The 17,799-nt window shown below is 30.3% G+C and overlaps 2 protein-coding genes across 2 annotated transcripts; both read right to left on the bottom strand.

Annotated features, from left to right (window-relative positions):
* Positions 1-2,352: 2,352 nt before the first annotated feature.
* On the bottom strand, positions 2,353-3,101 carry LOC123895024. The gene has a single exon (XM_045945208.1). The coding sequence runs from the start codon at positions 2,983-2,985 to the stop codon at positions 2,518-2,520; it is 468 nt and encodes a 155-aa protein (XP_045801164.1). The 5' UTR covers positions 2,986-3,101; the 3' UTR covers positions 2,353-2,517.
* A 7,829-nt stretch (positions 3,102-10,930) lies between these two features.
* On the bottom strand, positions 10,931-11,595 carry LOC123895023. Its single transcript, XM_045945207.1, has one exon. It carries the CDS (start codon positions 11,492-11,494, stop codon positions 11,069-11,071), a length of 426 nt encoding a protein of 141 aa, XP_045801163.1. The 5' UTR covers positions 11,495-11,595; the 3' UTR covers positions 10,931-11,068.
* Positions 11,596-17,799: the final 6,204 nt, after the last annotated feature.

The raw sequence follows: 17,799 nt of genomic DNA, 5'->3' as shown, positions 1-17,799 counted from the left end.
ACGTGACATCTTATAATTTAGGGGTCACCAGGGTGATTGATGAAGTATCAAAGTAAGTATATAATTATCGTATCCACAGGGATTGTTCCGAATCAAATAGGAGTAAATTGGTATCATACGAGAGTAATTTGCAATAAAATAAATAGGGGGAAGTGTTCAGATTTCAGACTTGAGAAAGTAAATGACAAGAAAATAAGGTTTTCTTTCAAGATGCGAAGGCGATTGGACCTTTTCGGTTCATGTGGTCACTATTGTCTCGGATATATCATGCGTATTAACAAATTACAAACTTAGTTCCATGATTCGATTAAAATAAATAACTATGTCCAATGTCTTGGTACATAGTCCTCTCAATTGATTATCAATCCCTAATGTCTTAGGATGACCTATAATCAATTGAGGTTTGTTCCCCTTTAATCCTTGAATTCACAATTAACAAACCAATATGTCTAAAGAATAAGTTAATTGTACAATTATCTCTAGGTTAATCAATTCGTTTCTAATGTCTTAGTAAACAAACAATTATAATCATCAAACAATTCGCGACGTTGTATAAAGCATTAAGAACAAGAGATAAAAGAATGAAACTAACTTCGTAATTATATTAAAACATCATATGAAATTCATGGTTCAAGACAATAATAACTAGAATCCCCTAGGATCCAATCATAGAGTTTAGTTACTCATAATCATAGAAACAACAATAATTAGAGTGAAAGAATTCATTACAATGAAGAACAATGAAGAAATTCGTGCTCTGATCTTGATCTCAAAAGTGCCTCTGTCGCCGTCAAAACTGTCCAACCCTAATTCTGAACAGAAAAAGTATATATATGGTGTAATCTGCGTACCGGCGCCCCGCGCCAGCCCGTCTGCGCCACGCGCAGACTGACAGAATCTTCAGGCAATTCCAGCATCATTCCTGCGCGGCGCGCCAGCTTGGCAGAATCTACAGACACTTCTAGCAGCTTCTGGGCACGGCGCGTGATGCTTTCTTGGTCTAGGCGCAGTACACTTCTATTCCTTCACTTTTTGGCTTCAAATCCTTGTGTTCCGAGCATTCTTGTCATGATTCTTTTCCTCTTTATTCTTGCATAAAAACATACTAAATGCTATCTAGAAATGCCCTAAAATGTGGTTAAAACATAGTAATGACGTGAAGTCATCAGTGATGAGACCAAAGTTTAACGAAAAAGTGGAGCTCTGGATAATGGTGTCTAAATAAAGTAAAGATAACCTTTAACTAGACTCTGTATAGCTTGTAATAGAAATAAGCACAGATATGACATCACACCTATTTTCAACCGTCTAAATCCTAATAGAGGGAAATAATTGAGCAACCAAGCAGGAGTAAGGGAGGGATCCGACCACACTTAACCACCCCGTGTGGTCACACACACACCTTTTATTTTCCGCAATTTATTTCCTGCATTTTGCTAAAGTACCCGCAAAGATACCTTCTTAAACAAACAAAGCGAAAGCAACTACGATATTCCTAAGCGAAACTAGTAACCTTGACACAATCTCTGTGGAGAACGATACACTTATCACTTTATTACTTGATAGCGATTCTGTGCACTTGCAGCTAGAACCACCGTCAGTACATTATAAATTGTTTATTATAATCCGCGTATAACATCTTCAAGTACTTTTTCTCCTTAATAAATATTATTAATTAATTTTTTTTGAAAAAATTAATTAATTTTTTATTAATTTTTTTTTTACAATAATTTTATTTAAGGTTTAGGTTTATTATTTTTTTCTTCAATTTTTATTCATTTATAAATTTATTAATTATTAATTAAATTTGTAATAATTTTTTATCAATATTTAAAAAAGGGGATATTTTATAAAAACTAAATATTTTCATATATTATTCCCTTCCAAAAATATACTCTTTTAAAATAGCAAAAATTTCTCTTATATATAATTGCTTCCTACTCTACTTCTCTCTAAAGTCCTCTTCCTCTTATCTCTTTTCCTTTCACTTTAAACAGAAATTAAAAGAACTACAACCATTGATACCAACCAGAGAACAGTCTTAAATTTTAAATTATGAGAGTCAGCTATAAAAATTAAACATTTTTTTTATAATAAAGTTGCTTTCATGTTTCATGTGTTGTTTATGTTTTTTTAGTTGCTTTACTTGTTTGTTGGCCGATCAAAATTTGACATAAAAACCAATCGTTAGTTTGTTTAATTGTGATTATCGTTAGACTTGATAGGGAGAATTATTGTTCGATCCCCGTAACTGTGATTGAGAGGGGCGAAATCACTTGATGACATAACTGACATTCGAACCAGATTAAATGGTTCGGTGGACCAATTCAGGAAGTGAAAACAAAATTGACATGTAATTCAAAGGGTTGTATTTTGATTTCCAAATCCATAAACTCCTTTTGCATATAATCTTATCCCAATCATTCATAGCATATAAAAAAAATATTGAGATTTAATTACATCATGACTATAGACTATAGTCTATACATAATAAGCACTATATAGCAATATAGCAAATTAATGCACCAACCCCATCTCATAATTATCTTGCCAAAATGAATTGTAACCATATTCTTCCATATCAAACTCATCATCACAAACTATTAAATGATCAGCCATCACATTTTTCTCATCTCCAAAAGACTCAATATCCACCCAATTAATCCCCTCATCAAATTGGAAAGATGGCATCAAATCCATATCCACCCATTCAACTCCAAAATCATGTCCTTCATCCACTTCTATGTTCCATAATTCACTAAAATTTTCTTCAAAATTATTGCTCTTCAATTGTGATCCTATGCATGTTGAATTATCATGACCAACTATGTTGGTTTCACTTATTTCAGCCTCAAAAGATCTTATTAAGCTATCTAACCTTTCATCATCATTTTTATCACATGGTAACTCTTCCATTAATGACATGAGAAGATCACCCTTGATTTCCATATCATAAGCTAAAGTTTCACAAATTTGAGAAGCCATATATTTTGGTACAAATTATATTAAATTGGTTTAATTTGTAGTTGTAACTTTGAACAAGAAGAAGAAGAAGAGAAAAAGATGAACAATAATAGAGAATAATTATGTGACTAAAGGCTTGAGATGAATTGATTGTATGAGGGAAGTTGGGTTTTATATAGGCACATATTAGATGCCACATCACTTCATGAAGGGGACATTACATTCATCATGGCCCAAACTGTCACGTGCGCACAATTATTTGTTGAAAAAATACATATAATAATTAGATATGTTTTCTCTCCCGATCCCGTGTTTCTTTTATATTTTCTAGATATCCAATTTTATCCTTAAAAAAACTTCGGTTTGTAGAAAACCGAAATTTACTCTGATTTTTTGCAATTTTTTTTTTTGAAAACAAATTTTGGTTTCTAAAAACCAAAATTTACTCTGAATTTGCATTAAAAAAAATTCGATTTCTGCGAACCAAATTTTTTTGCAAGGACAAAATTGGAATATTGGGGGTATAAAAAAATCACGGAGGGTCGGGAGAGAAAGCATCCAATATGGATATGGATGCCCATTAGGATGTCAATTTCATTGGTGAATGGAATTTTTTATTTTAATTTTAGAATTTCTCAATTTGGGGTCCTAAGCCAGGAATTTTATTTTTGTGGGGATGGGGGGATAAAGTCCTCTCGAGGGACAATTGAGGATTAGGGACAAAATTTTATTTCTCTTTTTACATATGTTCTATCTGGATTATTTTATATTTGTTTATATTTTTATATAATATGTGTATAAATTTGTTTTATGATTATGTTTTTATAATTAATATAATTGAAAATAATAGAAATTTAATATATATATTTTTTAAATTTTTTGATGAATCATGCAGAAATTGTGGGGATCAACGGAAATAAGATTGAAGGAAGGATATTCCTTGAAATGGAGACATTGTTTTATAAGAGAAAGCTAACATGTGCTTTTAGAGCGCATGTTCAGAAATTCAATATAGAAAATTTGTCTTAAAATCGCGCATTCAACTTTTTAAAAGTCAAAATGTTGATGTTGTCAAAAAAAGAAGTCAAAATGTTAGTGTTTTTCAATATTAAACTTCCACTTTTATATTAAGGATACATGTTAGTAAGACCATTTTTTATAGTAGTAAAAGTAATAGTAAAATACACTCTATTCATTTACCGTTCCGTTGACATCCCGATGATCATTTGTTTAGCAAACTAACAATATGTTTTAAAATAATATGGTATATTTATAAAATATAAAATTAAAGTTGTACAATACTTACTCATTCTAAAGTAGTGTCTTATTTATTCATTTCATGCTGATTAAAAAATATATACAAAAAAATTAAAAGAGAATAAATTATTTATTAAATTATCTATATTTTTAGCCTATAGTAGTCTAGTGGATGAAAATTTCACATCAAAGGTGAATAAGCGGAGTGTCCGGAGTTCGAACCCTGACTTCCGCATACTATATATGATGTCCCTACTAACTGAGTTAAGTTCATGACACTACTAAATTATCCATATCATGCATTAGTATATTTATCTTGATATAAATATAAAGTGTAAGATCTAATAAATTTGCTTAAAATGTGTGTGAATACTACTAAAGTACCTTTTATTTAATGTTGATTTTTTATATTTCAATATAAAATAGTAATGTTATTAAGGGATGTATTTATAAAAAATGTAATAAAAATATTTTGGAATTTGTTAACTTTTTTATATTAGTAAGAAGCTTTTTTTACATTTTATTTATTTATTTTATAACTAGAGACAAAAGGAGTAATAGAAATAGATAAAGAAATGTGGATACAGAATGGACGTGTGCTCTGGCTCAATTGTGGGAACGTAGAATCTGACCCCAAAACCTCAATTGAGGTTAGGTACTTACTTAGGTGGAACAAATTTCTATGATTCAAGAATCAAGAGTCAAATATTATTATAAAAAAAAAAATCAAGAGTCAAATATTATTATCAAAAAAAAAAAAAATCAAGAGTCAAATAACAATAATACGGAGTAGTAAAATACTACAAGTAGGAAATAATAATAAGATGAGATAGGTTGCTTAACTTATTAATTTTAACGTAGTTGAGTTAAATGTTGAAGTATAAATAAACTTAAAAATTATTTATTTTATAAAGATTAACAATACATTTTTTTTTGTTAAGTAGTTTGTTGGCTAAATATTCCACTTTTAAGATGGATAAGATGACCCTGATTATATAATACAATGTCATGCGAACTGAGCTAAACACACGAGACGACAAAAAACATATTTAATGCCAGTATATCATAATGTCGGTATTAACTTAGTTACAAAATATATAAAAAGTTAATAATCTAATAAACTAATTATAAATAAATAAAAAACTAATTATAAAACATTGGCTGCTTCAAAATAATAGTAATAACGGTTTTTTTTTTTACAAAAAATAATCATTACTTCTTAAGAACTCCGTAGCTGTTAAATATTCCGAACACATGAAGGAAGGTTCACCATTATTTTTTCAATTACATACCAATCATATATACACAACACTTAACATGATTTTGTCTATTATCATTATTTGTTGGTACAAAGGTTAGGACATGTTATCATAATATTTATATAATAACAATAATGTTGGCTTACTGTCAAATATCAATATTTATTTCATTTGTAATTTTATTAAAAATTTCTTATAAAAAAGTGTATTAAACAATTGTTTTATTTAAATATAGCTTGCTATCAACTTAATTCTAAATTCCGACTTTATTTGATTAACAATCACTACTTTACGTCGCCGCTTGTGTTTTGGTTTTGTTTTTTCTTAGAGGTTGTCGGATAGTGGTTCTGTTTTGAGCAGGTTTTGGTTTGATATTCGAATGTGAGTGGCTGCTTCTTGACTTCGGGGATGTCGTTTTAGTTCATATGGAGTGATTGTGGGTTGGGCGAGGGATATGGACTTTTAGGGCGATTTGTTGTTATTGTTCTAGGTTGTTGTCTTAGTTGCTATTATATGGATGATTGGTTTTAAGGGTTTTTAGTGCTTCGCCAATGGTGTTGGAATAGTTTTTGTATGATATGATTTTACGAATTGTGCTCGTCTTCCGCTCATTTTCGGTGTGATGATTTCTCCCTTAACTCTCTACTTTAGTATTTGTTCATATCACACACAAAATATTTACTTGTTTATATATTAACTTGACTCACCCTTTAGAACTTTCTGAAGTCCACAAACATGCATTATGAACTTTCTAAGTTTTCAACTTAAGAAATATTTTTAGTACATATCCAAATTTTTAAACAAGGGAAAAAAGTCACAATCCAAGTCCCCCTTTCTTGTAACAATTTTACCCACTTCAGAGATCTCTTTTTCAATATATGGATGTTGTAATCAGGCCTGGTTTTAGGCCAGGGAAAGCAAGGCTGCCCAGAGCCTCCAAAAAATTGGGGCCTCAAATTTTTTTTGGCCCATCATGTTAAAACTGGTTAACTATTTGTGGTGAGATTACATTTTCCTTTGATGATGATAGCTTAGTTGGTTCAACTACAGGCTGTGCCAATTTTTAGTTGGCATTTTTTTTTTGTTTTTCTTATTTAAATAAATCAGGTTTCAACAAAAGACAATCAATACCACCATAAGAATTATAAATCAAACTAATTGAAAACTTATTTCTTTTTCTATAAATAAAATCATTTTATAACTCATAAATAACTTTACTACTTTATTATTGGCAAAAAAACTTTACTACTTTATTTATATAAAAAAACTACATTTTATTATTTCTTTGAAAATAAAGAATTAATTTATAAAATTAAATTGTAATTTTTATAAGAAAAACACCATAATTTTTTTTTTAGATCATCAAAACACTATCAATTTTGTTATTTAATTTAAACGGCGTGGAGGTTCGAGTCCTCTTCAAGGCATAATATTGAGATCTCTACTGCAGTTTTCTTGATCTACCCAATTGGTCAGAGAAGCTTTTCAGATGGTATGCCTCTAGGAATCTCTGATACTTTCAAGAAATTGCTTCATTTCTTATAAACTTAGTATCTTTTATAAATTTAGTATCAAAGGAAACATAATATGAAATAGAAGAGAATCTATTCTCCAAATTATTCAAATAGATGGGAGTAAACTAATGAGTTCGGATATTAATGAACTCTATAGAAGAGTTATCTATCGGGACAATACTCTTATTGATCTATTAACAATAAGTAGATGAAATTTTGGCATTATAAACACAAAGAATAGCTTTTGCCCTGTAATAGAACGTCATGTCTATTTGGGTGAAACAGAGTCGCTGCTGGATTTTGGCCAGATTTATACCCATTGCGTGGTATATCCGGATCCAGAATAGTACTCTTTCTCTGATTTTTCCAAGAGATTCTTTTACTTTGCATATGTTCTATAGAAATCAGATTTGATATTTGGATATTAAAATAAAATAGTATAACATAGGGATATGATTAATTGACACCATCCCTATGTTATATCGTTTCAATTTCAATGTTGTGGAATATGACATTTTTTTTAGGGATATGATCAATTGACACCAAGGTGTCAAAATTAGTTTGACACCAAATCATATCCATTGATTTGATTTAATCTAAAGGCTAACATTTAATGGTTAAAACAAGGTTATCAAAACCGGACCGGTCGGTCGGACCGTGAACCGGTCATGAAAACGGTTCGGTTTTGAGCAAAAAACGGATAGGAAACCGACCGACAAAAAAAGGGTGAACCGGGGTCGGACCGGGTCAAACCGGCGAACCGGCCGGCCGGTTCAAACGGTTTTGCAGTTTTTTTTTTTTTTTTAAAAAAAAAAGGCCAAAACGACGTCGTTTTAATTTTTTTTTTTTTAAAAAAATCTGATACAAAACAACGACGTTGTTTTTCATCTATTTTTCATTTGGTTTGAATTATAAATTTTATTTTATTTTGACTTGTGATATTTTATCTTTTTAATGTGTGAAATTATGAAATATTGAGCAATTATTCATATATATTTATTTATATATTAATTAAAATATATATTTAATTAAAAACGGTTCGACCCCGATTGAACCCGGTCCGACCAATTGAACCTTGAACCGGTTAGCTCGCCGGTTCGATGACCGGTCCGGTTCTGACAACCTTGGGTTAAACACTCACATGAGCATATTGTATTGTATCCAGTTTTCTCCTAGTTAGTAACACCTCTTCTTTTCGCTCCTTGCTGCTCGCAGAAAACTAACAAGTATTTTCTTCCATATGGCTATATCATATAATTCATATCCTATACCTTATTAGTATTTTTATTTCATTATCAGGGGTCCATTTTTTTTAAAGGATGTTCTTAAAAAAAAAATTGCATTTTTTATCAGGGGTCTATTTTTATTATTTGTCCTGAATTTTCAAAATCTCGGAGCCGGCCCTAGTTGTAATATTTTTTTTTCATGCAGTAAAGAGAAAATATGTCAACTTATGAAGTTGTCAATATAGCTAAAAACCGTATCTAAATTTCAATGATCTATATTATGTGTAGTAAACGCCACAAGTGATATGTTCGTCAACAATTCAGAATCTGTCTGTATTATTAAATCTTCCAAACAATTGTTACGAAATCATCCAAATTTTGAGATAAGTCTTGTAAAGAGCGTCAAAATTGTATATTTGTTTTTAATTTTTGATTATAGTCCATCTTATATTACCACAATTTTGATGAATGAAATAAGATGAGTTTGTTTATGTAAAAAATAAATAAAAAAGCGTCTAATGTCTATGCATGATAGGGGACAATATTATTGGTTATCATTTGCTGCTTATTAATTCTTATAATGTAAAGTATTTTTTTTTTGGTACATCTAATGTCAAGTATTTAGAAAGTGGGAATAGAACAATCCATCTTAATAATAAATTGAACTACTGAAGATCTGGTTTGTGGGGCTCTCTAAGATTTTGCCAACTTTAACATTGTTTATGTAGGGTTCTCAAAAGATATGCTTCGAATGAAATAGTTTAGTCATGAAAAGAAAGTGGACCCATTTAAACCAACAAATAGCTTGATGCCCATATTTGTGACCACCCAACTCACATTTTGATGCATATGTTGCCACTACAACATTTAATGTGGGTTTAATTAAGACTTTAGATTCACATGTATATATCTTCACCAATAATTGCGATCGAAAAAATGTTGAAACAACTTGATACCAGAACTGACCCTCAAATAAATAATTTAAACTTCGAATTTTCTATTTATTTATATTAAAAATAAAATTTTAATCAATAAACTTTTTGACAGAAATTTAACAAAATTTTAGATTTAGATTATATGCCTTAAATAAAAACTATAATCACTTTAAAATTTAAATGATGGTGACAAATGAACCTATTGCCATGTGATATGCCAAATCCAACCCCCTTTTGATATAAACATCACCGAGGAGATAAGTAAGCATATAGTATTTTATCATATTGAATTGAAATTGACATCCAAATGCTATAATCTATGAAATGGCAGGTCCAAAATCAGTGTATAATTAATTCTATACCATTACTTTATTGCAAAAGGGTGACTCTTCATGCACTGGAATTTATTAGTCAAAAGCTAGTCGTCCTAACAAGAAACATTGGTGCTTTTTTTTTTTTTATATAAAAAAAGAAGAAAGAAACATTAATTATGATAATGGATATTGCAATTATAATTATACCACTCATTGCTCATTAGTCTTCCAGCAGGTTTGATGCTTTGCAAATTTATTTAGCTAGGCTTAGTGCTCCATAATATGAAATTAAAATAATGATCTAATTTTGATATGCAAAAATTGCCAAACAATTAGTCTAATATGTAGTGATCAATTTTAAAAAATTGATATCTATTACTTAAAGTGAGAATATTTACTATTTGATTTATAGTATTGTTGGCAGTTTGAATATTTCACTCAAATATAATGAACAATTTAGAACTTGAAAAAGATCCTATGAGTTCTTAGTTAACATATTTACGATTAGTCAAATTTGTAAGTTTTGTGGCTTTGATTGTTTTTTAGTCTAAGTGCTATGAATTTGTAAATTACATTGAAAAGTAATTGAATTAAAATAAGTTGAATTTCATACATCAATCGAGAGTTTTTAAGCCATTTCGGAATTGTCTGAAAGTTGGATGGTACCTTCCCTTTTCCTCTTTTTTTGGTGGTCGATGGGTTAAGTGGGTTAATCCGTCAGATTGTGTCTTTCGATAGGTTCAAAGGTTTCTCGATTGGAGACTCGTGATTGACTGACTATCGCACTTTTGCATTATGCATATGGGATAATGATCCTCCCCTGTTTTTAGCTTACATTATTAATTTTTCAAAGAGAAACGTGTCTAGAGTGAACTTTGACAAGAGATTTCTACATATGGCGGAGAGATTTTAAATTTTAAGATAGTAAATTAGCCTTTATAGTATTTGGGCCTCCCTGCAAGGACTAATCCCAAAAACACGAATACTTAAAAATCACTTATAGTAGGCTTTGTTCTTGGGATAATAGATATTTAAATTCCTAAGCTATATATGTTTTCGATGGTATCTCTCTCTTTTTTCTCTCCTTCAAAAAGATGTCTATTAATGTTCGAAAGACAATTGCTCAAGCTCGGAGAAGGTTTTTATGGGGTGGTTCGGAAGGAGGTAAGAAAATCCTTTGAATTTGGTAAGTCGAAGAAAGTATTAAAGGAGGTTTAGGAGTTTGAAACTTGTGGCTTGTTAACTTGGTTCTTTACTAATATGGAGATGGAAGGCTTTAAAAGACACCTTGCCTTGTGAAGAGATATATTTTTATTTGCGCGATATCTGGTTACATCATCTTCATCATCGTCCTTCCCAATCTTATCGTTACTCGACTTGGGGGAAAATATATTTAATAAATCATATACGTCCTTAGCAAGTCGAACCATTGTTTCTCTAATGAACCAAACTAAACCACATTGTAAGAGGCAAAGTTATAGCGAAAATTGATGGTTTATTCTTAAAAGTAAAATAATACTAATAATTATCAGAAATGCTAATATTGATTGTTAAAAAAAAAAGTTTTGATATATACTCAAGGACTCTTCATAATATTGCTTAATTTGGTCCTTGGGACAAATTACAAGTTTCTATATGTTGTTGCTCTAAGAAAACTCCATAACACATTTGATAATCATCAATGAAATTTTGATCTTCATATTCCATTTCCACATGCTCCATCTCATCTCCACAAGGAATCCATGCATTCACCTCATCAAACGGTGAGGAAGAGATCAATTCCATATCAATCCAATGATCTGGATGATCAATGAATGACTTGGAACAATCTTGACCATCCATATATCCCATGTCATAATTTTGAGTTGCACTTATTTCTGCTTCAAGTGATTGGATCATACTTACAAGTTTATCATCACCACAATATTCATCTTCTAATTCATGTGTTTCTTCCATCAAAGACATGAGAATTACATTATTAGCCTCTGATAATTGACCAATTCCTAGTTCAATTGAAGAAGACATTCTTAATTATTAGTACAATGAAGAAATTTTCACACTAATTTTTTTTTTTTTTGGTTGAAGTTTATAATTATTTGATGAGAGAGTAAGCAAGATTAATGATTTTGAAAGGTAGAAAAATGACCTTTATATAGACAAATAAATGGTACACAAATTATACGATACCAATCAATGAATAATAAATTATGTTAATGGAAATTAGATTCATTGTGACAAGATAAGAATCTTATAATTGTGATGAAAAAATTATTAATTCTTTGACCCATTGATGTCTATTTGTCAAGGAGCAAAAAACATGGTTCCAGGTGAGCACGTAATATGGCATTAGACTAGCTAAGTATAATGCCTCCTAGTGGGGTATCTTGAACTAGACAATATGCCCACCTAAGGATCAATAATTAAGACACAAATTAAGTTGATTAAAAATTTGTAGACTGATTTGATGAAATAAAAGAGGTATGCTTGATTTTTTTTTTTTGAAACATTCGATATTAGTGGTTAGTTGTTATATTAATTATTTTTTGGGGTTTGAATTAAGACCTAGGAAGCACCGCCACTCCTCAGATTAGGTGTGTCCGTGTCGGACACGTGTCGGTGTCCGACACCGACACCGACACTTATAATTACACTAAATTATGTCATTTTTTCAAATTTTTATCGGTGTCGACGTGTCAGTGTCCGTATCGTATCCGGTGTCCGTGTCTGTGTCCATGCTTCATAGATTAAGACTTCCAACTCTTTTAATTTGAAATCAGTTGGACTACTTGCTTTCCCCATCTCTAAGTACTTGAATCTCTTATTTGATTAAAAGTTCAACGTTTAACCATATTTAAGAAAAAAATATTATTAGTTTTATTTTAACAAATATGGAAAATTGTTGGGGAGTCGCCAGAGCGTTAGGTGTAACAATAAGTTAATGCTTCAGGATCACAAGAGAATGAGACGTGATATCTTCACCTAAAATCTTATAAAACATTAGGTTTATAAGATCATCTCTCATAAATTTAATAACTGTTTATGGTGTACATATCTCGAAAGTTCAAATTAAATAATACTTTTTTAAAAGTTGTTTATTCAAATACAAAATTGTTCATTTATTTTGCTTTTTAGTTTCTTAACAAATGTCTCAAGAACACCGTTAGTAAAACTCTAAAAAATTAATCTTTATAATAGAAAAATTCTTATATGAACACATAATTTAAACACACATAAAAAGGAAAAGTAAAAAACTATAATAAAACATAATATATACTTTTAAATTATTAAATGAAATATAATTTTATGTGTGAAAATTATACTTAGTTATGCATTTTTATAGAGCAACCCGGCCATATCTAATTTGTAGGGGTGTCATCTTTATTTGTAAAGCTCATTTTTAGTGACAAGTGATGGATAATATAAGAGTGTGAAATGATTTGATGACAATTAATAGTTCTTGATGAGGAATCAAATTATTGTTGCTTTCCTAAGTGGACATTATGTAGTGTGTGTACCTAATAACAGGGACCTCTCTTTATATATTATATTCTAAATTCTAATTGGAGGATTGAGAAAATGGGAATGAATTCCAATCCCCACTCAACTAAATACTTTTATCATAAAGATTGGATGGATTTCGTATCAAATTTGAAAAGTTTTTGTGCTTTGAATAGTTTTAAATTTTTGGCTATGAAAAGCATGGTTCCTTAATTATTATTTGCTGAATAAACCCAATCACATTAAGAAAGATTAAGACTCTATAGAGCTCAAATTTGCAAGGTATATGGGGAATTTTGTCAATTCACACCTTTTCATCATGGGTTCTAATGGCAAAGGTTAAAGAGTGGGTGAAAACATTAAAAATACATGACAAATTTTAAGAAATTCAGTTAAAATATTTTGTTTCGATTAATTCATTCAATAGATATCATTCAGTTAAAATATAGATATTTTTTGGGTAAAGAAATAAAATAAAAAAATATATATATTCAAAACATTTGATATGTTTTAATTTAGGAGAGTAAATTCTTTTTTGTCAAATAACATGCACTAGAATTTTACTCTTTAGGTGAATACGTGGAGTGTTCATAGTTTAAATCTCGACTCCTACAAGGTATTTATTATACTCATTAAAACCGTGCATAATTATTATTATGGTGCTATATAGCATGACTTATTATTATTATTATTATTATTATTATTATTATTATTATTATTATTATTATTATTATTATTATTATTATGGGACTATGTATTACTCCCTCCGTCCCTGATTATAAGCACACTTTCAAACAAAAAATGTGTCCCTAAATATAAGTTCTTTTTCAATCTTCTAGACACATTTATTATTACTTTTCCAAACATAACCATATTTTGCATTGAAATACGTAAAGTTAACTATAAATAGATATTTTCACAGATAACAATATAGTAATTGTAATATCCAAAAAAATTCACTAAAAAATTGTACAAACATAACCATATTAATAAGCGTAAAAAATTGTAAAGGAGACTTATTCACTAAAATATCACGATCAGTGATTTAGAATGATGGTAGTAAATGGTAGTAAAATAATAATTGGGGTAGAGTCCAAATCTAATTGGAAAGCATCACTGAAGATGAGTCAAATATATATACAAAACCACAGGCAGGCACACATGCGGAAGTTGTTTCTAAGAAGGGTACGTAGGTATACATGGATGGATATATGGCTTCTTCCTTGCAACTTCATGTTTGTTTGGTAGACTTCACTGTGTGTCCATGTGTTTATTGTATGCTTGTTTAGAGAGGAAGAATTTTTAATTTAGTTAAGTAAATAATATTGATGTACTAGTAGCTTTTAGTTGAGTTTTTTTTTTTTTTTTACAAGGTTTACAATGAGTCTTTGAATTGTTAAGTTGGACTTTTATTTTTTGATCCTTAATGTGTATGTGTGGTCTTGGTCACATTTAGAATTAATGAGATACATAATATTGAGAGCTACTTTTGCCATCCTACTGGTTACTCTTGTATCCTATTTTTACACATTCGTGACTTAAGTAGAGGATGTGTAAAAATAGGCTTTTGTGGAAAAAAATCGTCCACTACTTAAGTCGCGGATGATGTTTGAGTAATTAGTAGGGCGACAAAAATAACTTTCCATAATATTTTGGTTTAGGTTGTACAATTGCATATGAGTCCAACTTTTTTTGACTCAAAATAACGATATTCATTCATTCCAATAATCGATAAAGTACATCACATGCAATTACAAATTCAACATCGCTACAAACAAAAAGGATGAATCTGCAAACAATCTCACAGCATCCATGTTAATAGCATACAACGGCAATTGCAATATGCCTACAAATAATATAATAAAACAAAAGTCACCAGAATGTTCATGCTTCTGGATCTGCAACGATGATGCCCAAATCATTGATCGAATCTGCAATTGATTGAGATCTACCTTTCAATATGAACCAAACGAACACCGCAACAAGACGAGCAAAACAAACGCCGTAACAATGACGACCACCAACAAAGCGTCGCACCCAGACGACGAAATCACACAAGAAAAACGAAACTAAATAACTTAATCTATGTGAAATCACTTATTTAAATAAAAAGAAAATAAAAAAACAATTTAGAGGGGTGATTTTGGGTCAAAAATTGACCCAAAAACCACCCCTCCTTGGTGGAAGATGATGAAGAAAAACAAAATAGGTTTAAGAGAGAGAGGGGGAGCGGTGGCCGTTTCTTGGCATATGAGTCCAACTTAACAAGACTAAAATGCTGAATTAATAAAAGCTCGACTAAAAACTACGTTAATATTATTTAATTAACTAAATCATAATCCTATCATTCACATAGAGAACTTGATTGGTAGACTTGATGTGTGTTTATTATTAATTTTTTTTATTCTCTATAAAAAAAAATCTTCGACACATACGATGGTTGGATCTTAGAGCCAAAGGTTGTAGCATGGTATCCTTGTGTAACATTTGCATAAGCATGAGGAATCCAGTCAACTTTTTTTTTTTTTTTTTACCGTAAGGTGAACATTAGTAATGTGTATACTATGATTGAGATTTGTAATAAATCTTGGTCACTTTAATGTAAAGTAAATGTCATTACTGTTGGAATTAATTTAACGATTAATCATATAAATCATGCTCAATAATAAAGATTAAATCAATAATCTTACTTTAGTGCGGAAGCTTAATAAACATATAAGCATGTATATAAAACAGGATCTACGACATATTGATTTATCAAGGATTACTATTAGGAATATCTGGATGACGAATTCATTAGATGAACTAACCGCATAGTCTCTCAGTAGTAATCCTGAAACACAAAGAGAGAGACGGACGACGAGCATCCGTTGGCTTGTATGGTTCTTCTTCAACCGATACCCTAATGCCTTGAGTTCTCTTCAGATAGGGAGAAGAAATTATTTGCTTATGTACGGTATATTGGGGACCATAGCCTATATATAGTGTGATGGCCAATTAATGTTCCATTATTCCGAAATGGGTTATCCTGACATCCACTCATATTGAACCCATATCAAATTAATTAAATACTTAATTAATTCTAAATAGAAATCTAATTCCTTTTAACTTTATTTGATCACTTAATCAATTATAACTCCTAATTAATAAATAACTAATATAATTATATAAAATATTTCCCCACATAATATTATTGGAATATCATAAAATATTTTCCAAACAATTACAACCATTGATCAACACCGTCTAGTATGTCAGAAACAAGCAAATATTTGATGATGATGTAAATATTAATTGGTGATATGCAAAGTATTCACTATTCTGACATTAGGGAGTTTGTAATTTTAAAAGTTCTCTTTGTCTAGGGTCATGCGCCTAACGCTCCTTGCATAGATGGCTTTGTTGAGGGTTGTCCTGGTCTGATGCATGAGATTTTCAAGCACCTAAAAAATTATAATTTTGTAGGTGCTTTTGCTATCAATTGCATATCACTACTTTTTTTCAAGCTGAAAGTACTCCATGGTTTGATGAAAAATGCTATTGAGATTGAGATATCTTTTAAGAGAAGTTGGAGTAAACAAGACTATAATGAAGTGTTTGGAATATTCATGCATTTAGATTTGTAGCGTTGATGACATCAAAGTCAACATTGATTGAATCTGCACTAGATCAAATTGATCTTTCAACTTGAAACAAATAAATACCGCACAAAGAAGGTTCAACCAAATACACCGTACAAAGACGGGACAACCAAATACACCGTATGAATACAAGAAAACAAAACAAACAAATATGTGAAAATCACATATTTATTATAACGAGAAAGAAAGAATGATTTGGAGGGATGATTCCAGACCAAAATTGATCTTAAATTACTCCTCTTGGATAAACTAAGAAGAAGAAAAATGGTGACGACCATGGTTATATGAGAAAAAGAAAATAGAAGAATTAGACTTCTATGATATTTTTTTTGCGACTAAACATAACGATATTCACTCATTCAAATTTGTAAAGTACATCAATCGAAATCATTATATATTCAAGTTCGCTAAAAACTAAAAAGGATGAATCTGCAAACAAACTCACATCATCCGAGTTAATAGCTTTGAACGGCCTAATTACACGGCCTACAAATGATAGGACAAAATTCAAATGTTCGGAATAGTCATGCCTCCGGATCTGCAATATTGAAGACGTTAAAGTCATTGAATCTGCATTGAATTTGATCGAAGCAAACTTGTAAATCTAAACAAAACAAACACCGTATCAACACGGGAAATAAAAACAAACATCGTACCAAGACGAAACTTCAAAACAAATAACAAGAAAACACGAAAAAATCCAAACAAAATTTAAAAAGATGTGAAAACCACTTATTATAAAATGATGTTAATGATGTTATTAATTGAGTTAAAATAGAATTATATTAGTGGTCGAGTATTATTTTTGTAAGTCCATAATAAATATGAAACACCATTTATTCAAGTTATTCACAGATGGAAAAAGCCTATTAACGGACAAGTCAAATGTAACATTGATGCCTCATTCTCATCAATACTCAATAAAGTAGGCATAGGTATGTGCATTCGTAATGATTATGGTGAATTTATTATGGCAAAATACAATCAAATTGATCCAATCTATGATGTTCGTATTGATGAGGCACTTGGCTTACTTTCAGCTCTTAACTAGGTGCAAGAGCTAAATTTAGGTCCGGTTGATTTTGAGTTTGATTCGATAATAGTAGTGGATAATTTCCACTCCAAAAAGTATGATGCGACCGAATTTGGCGAAATTACTGCGCACTGTAGGAGACTTTTCTCTTCTTATTA

Source organism: Trifolium pratense, linkage group LG7 (genome assembly GCF_020283565.1).
Source record: "Trifolium pratense cultivar HEN17-A07 linkage group LG7, ARS_RC_1.1, whole genome shotgun sequence".
Taxonomy (NCBI): domain Eukaryota; kingdom Viridiplantae; phylum Streptophyta; class Magnoliopsida; order Fabales; family Fabaceae; genus Trifolium; species Trifolium pratense.
This window is presented reverse-complemented; position numbering and strand designations above follow the sequence as displayed.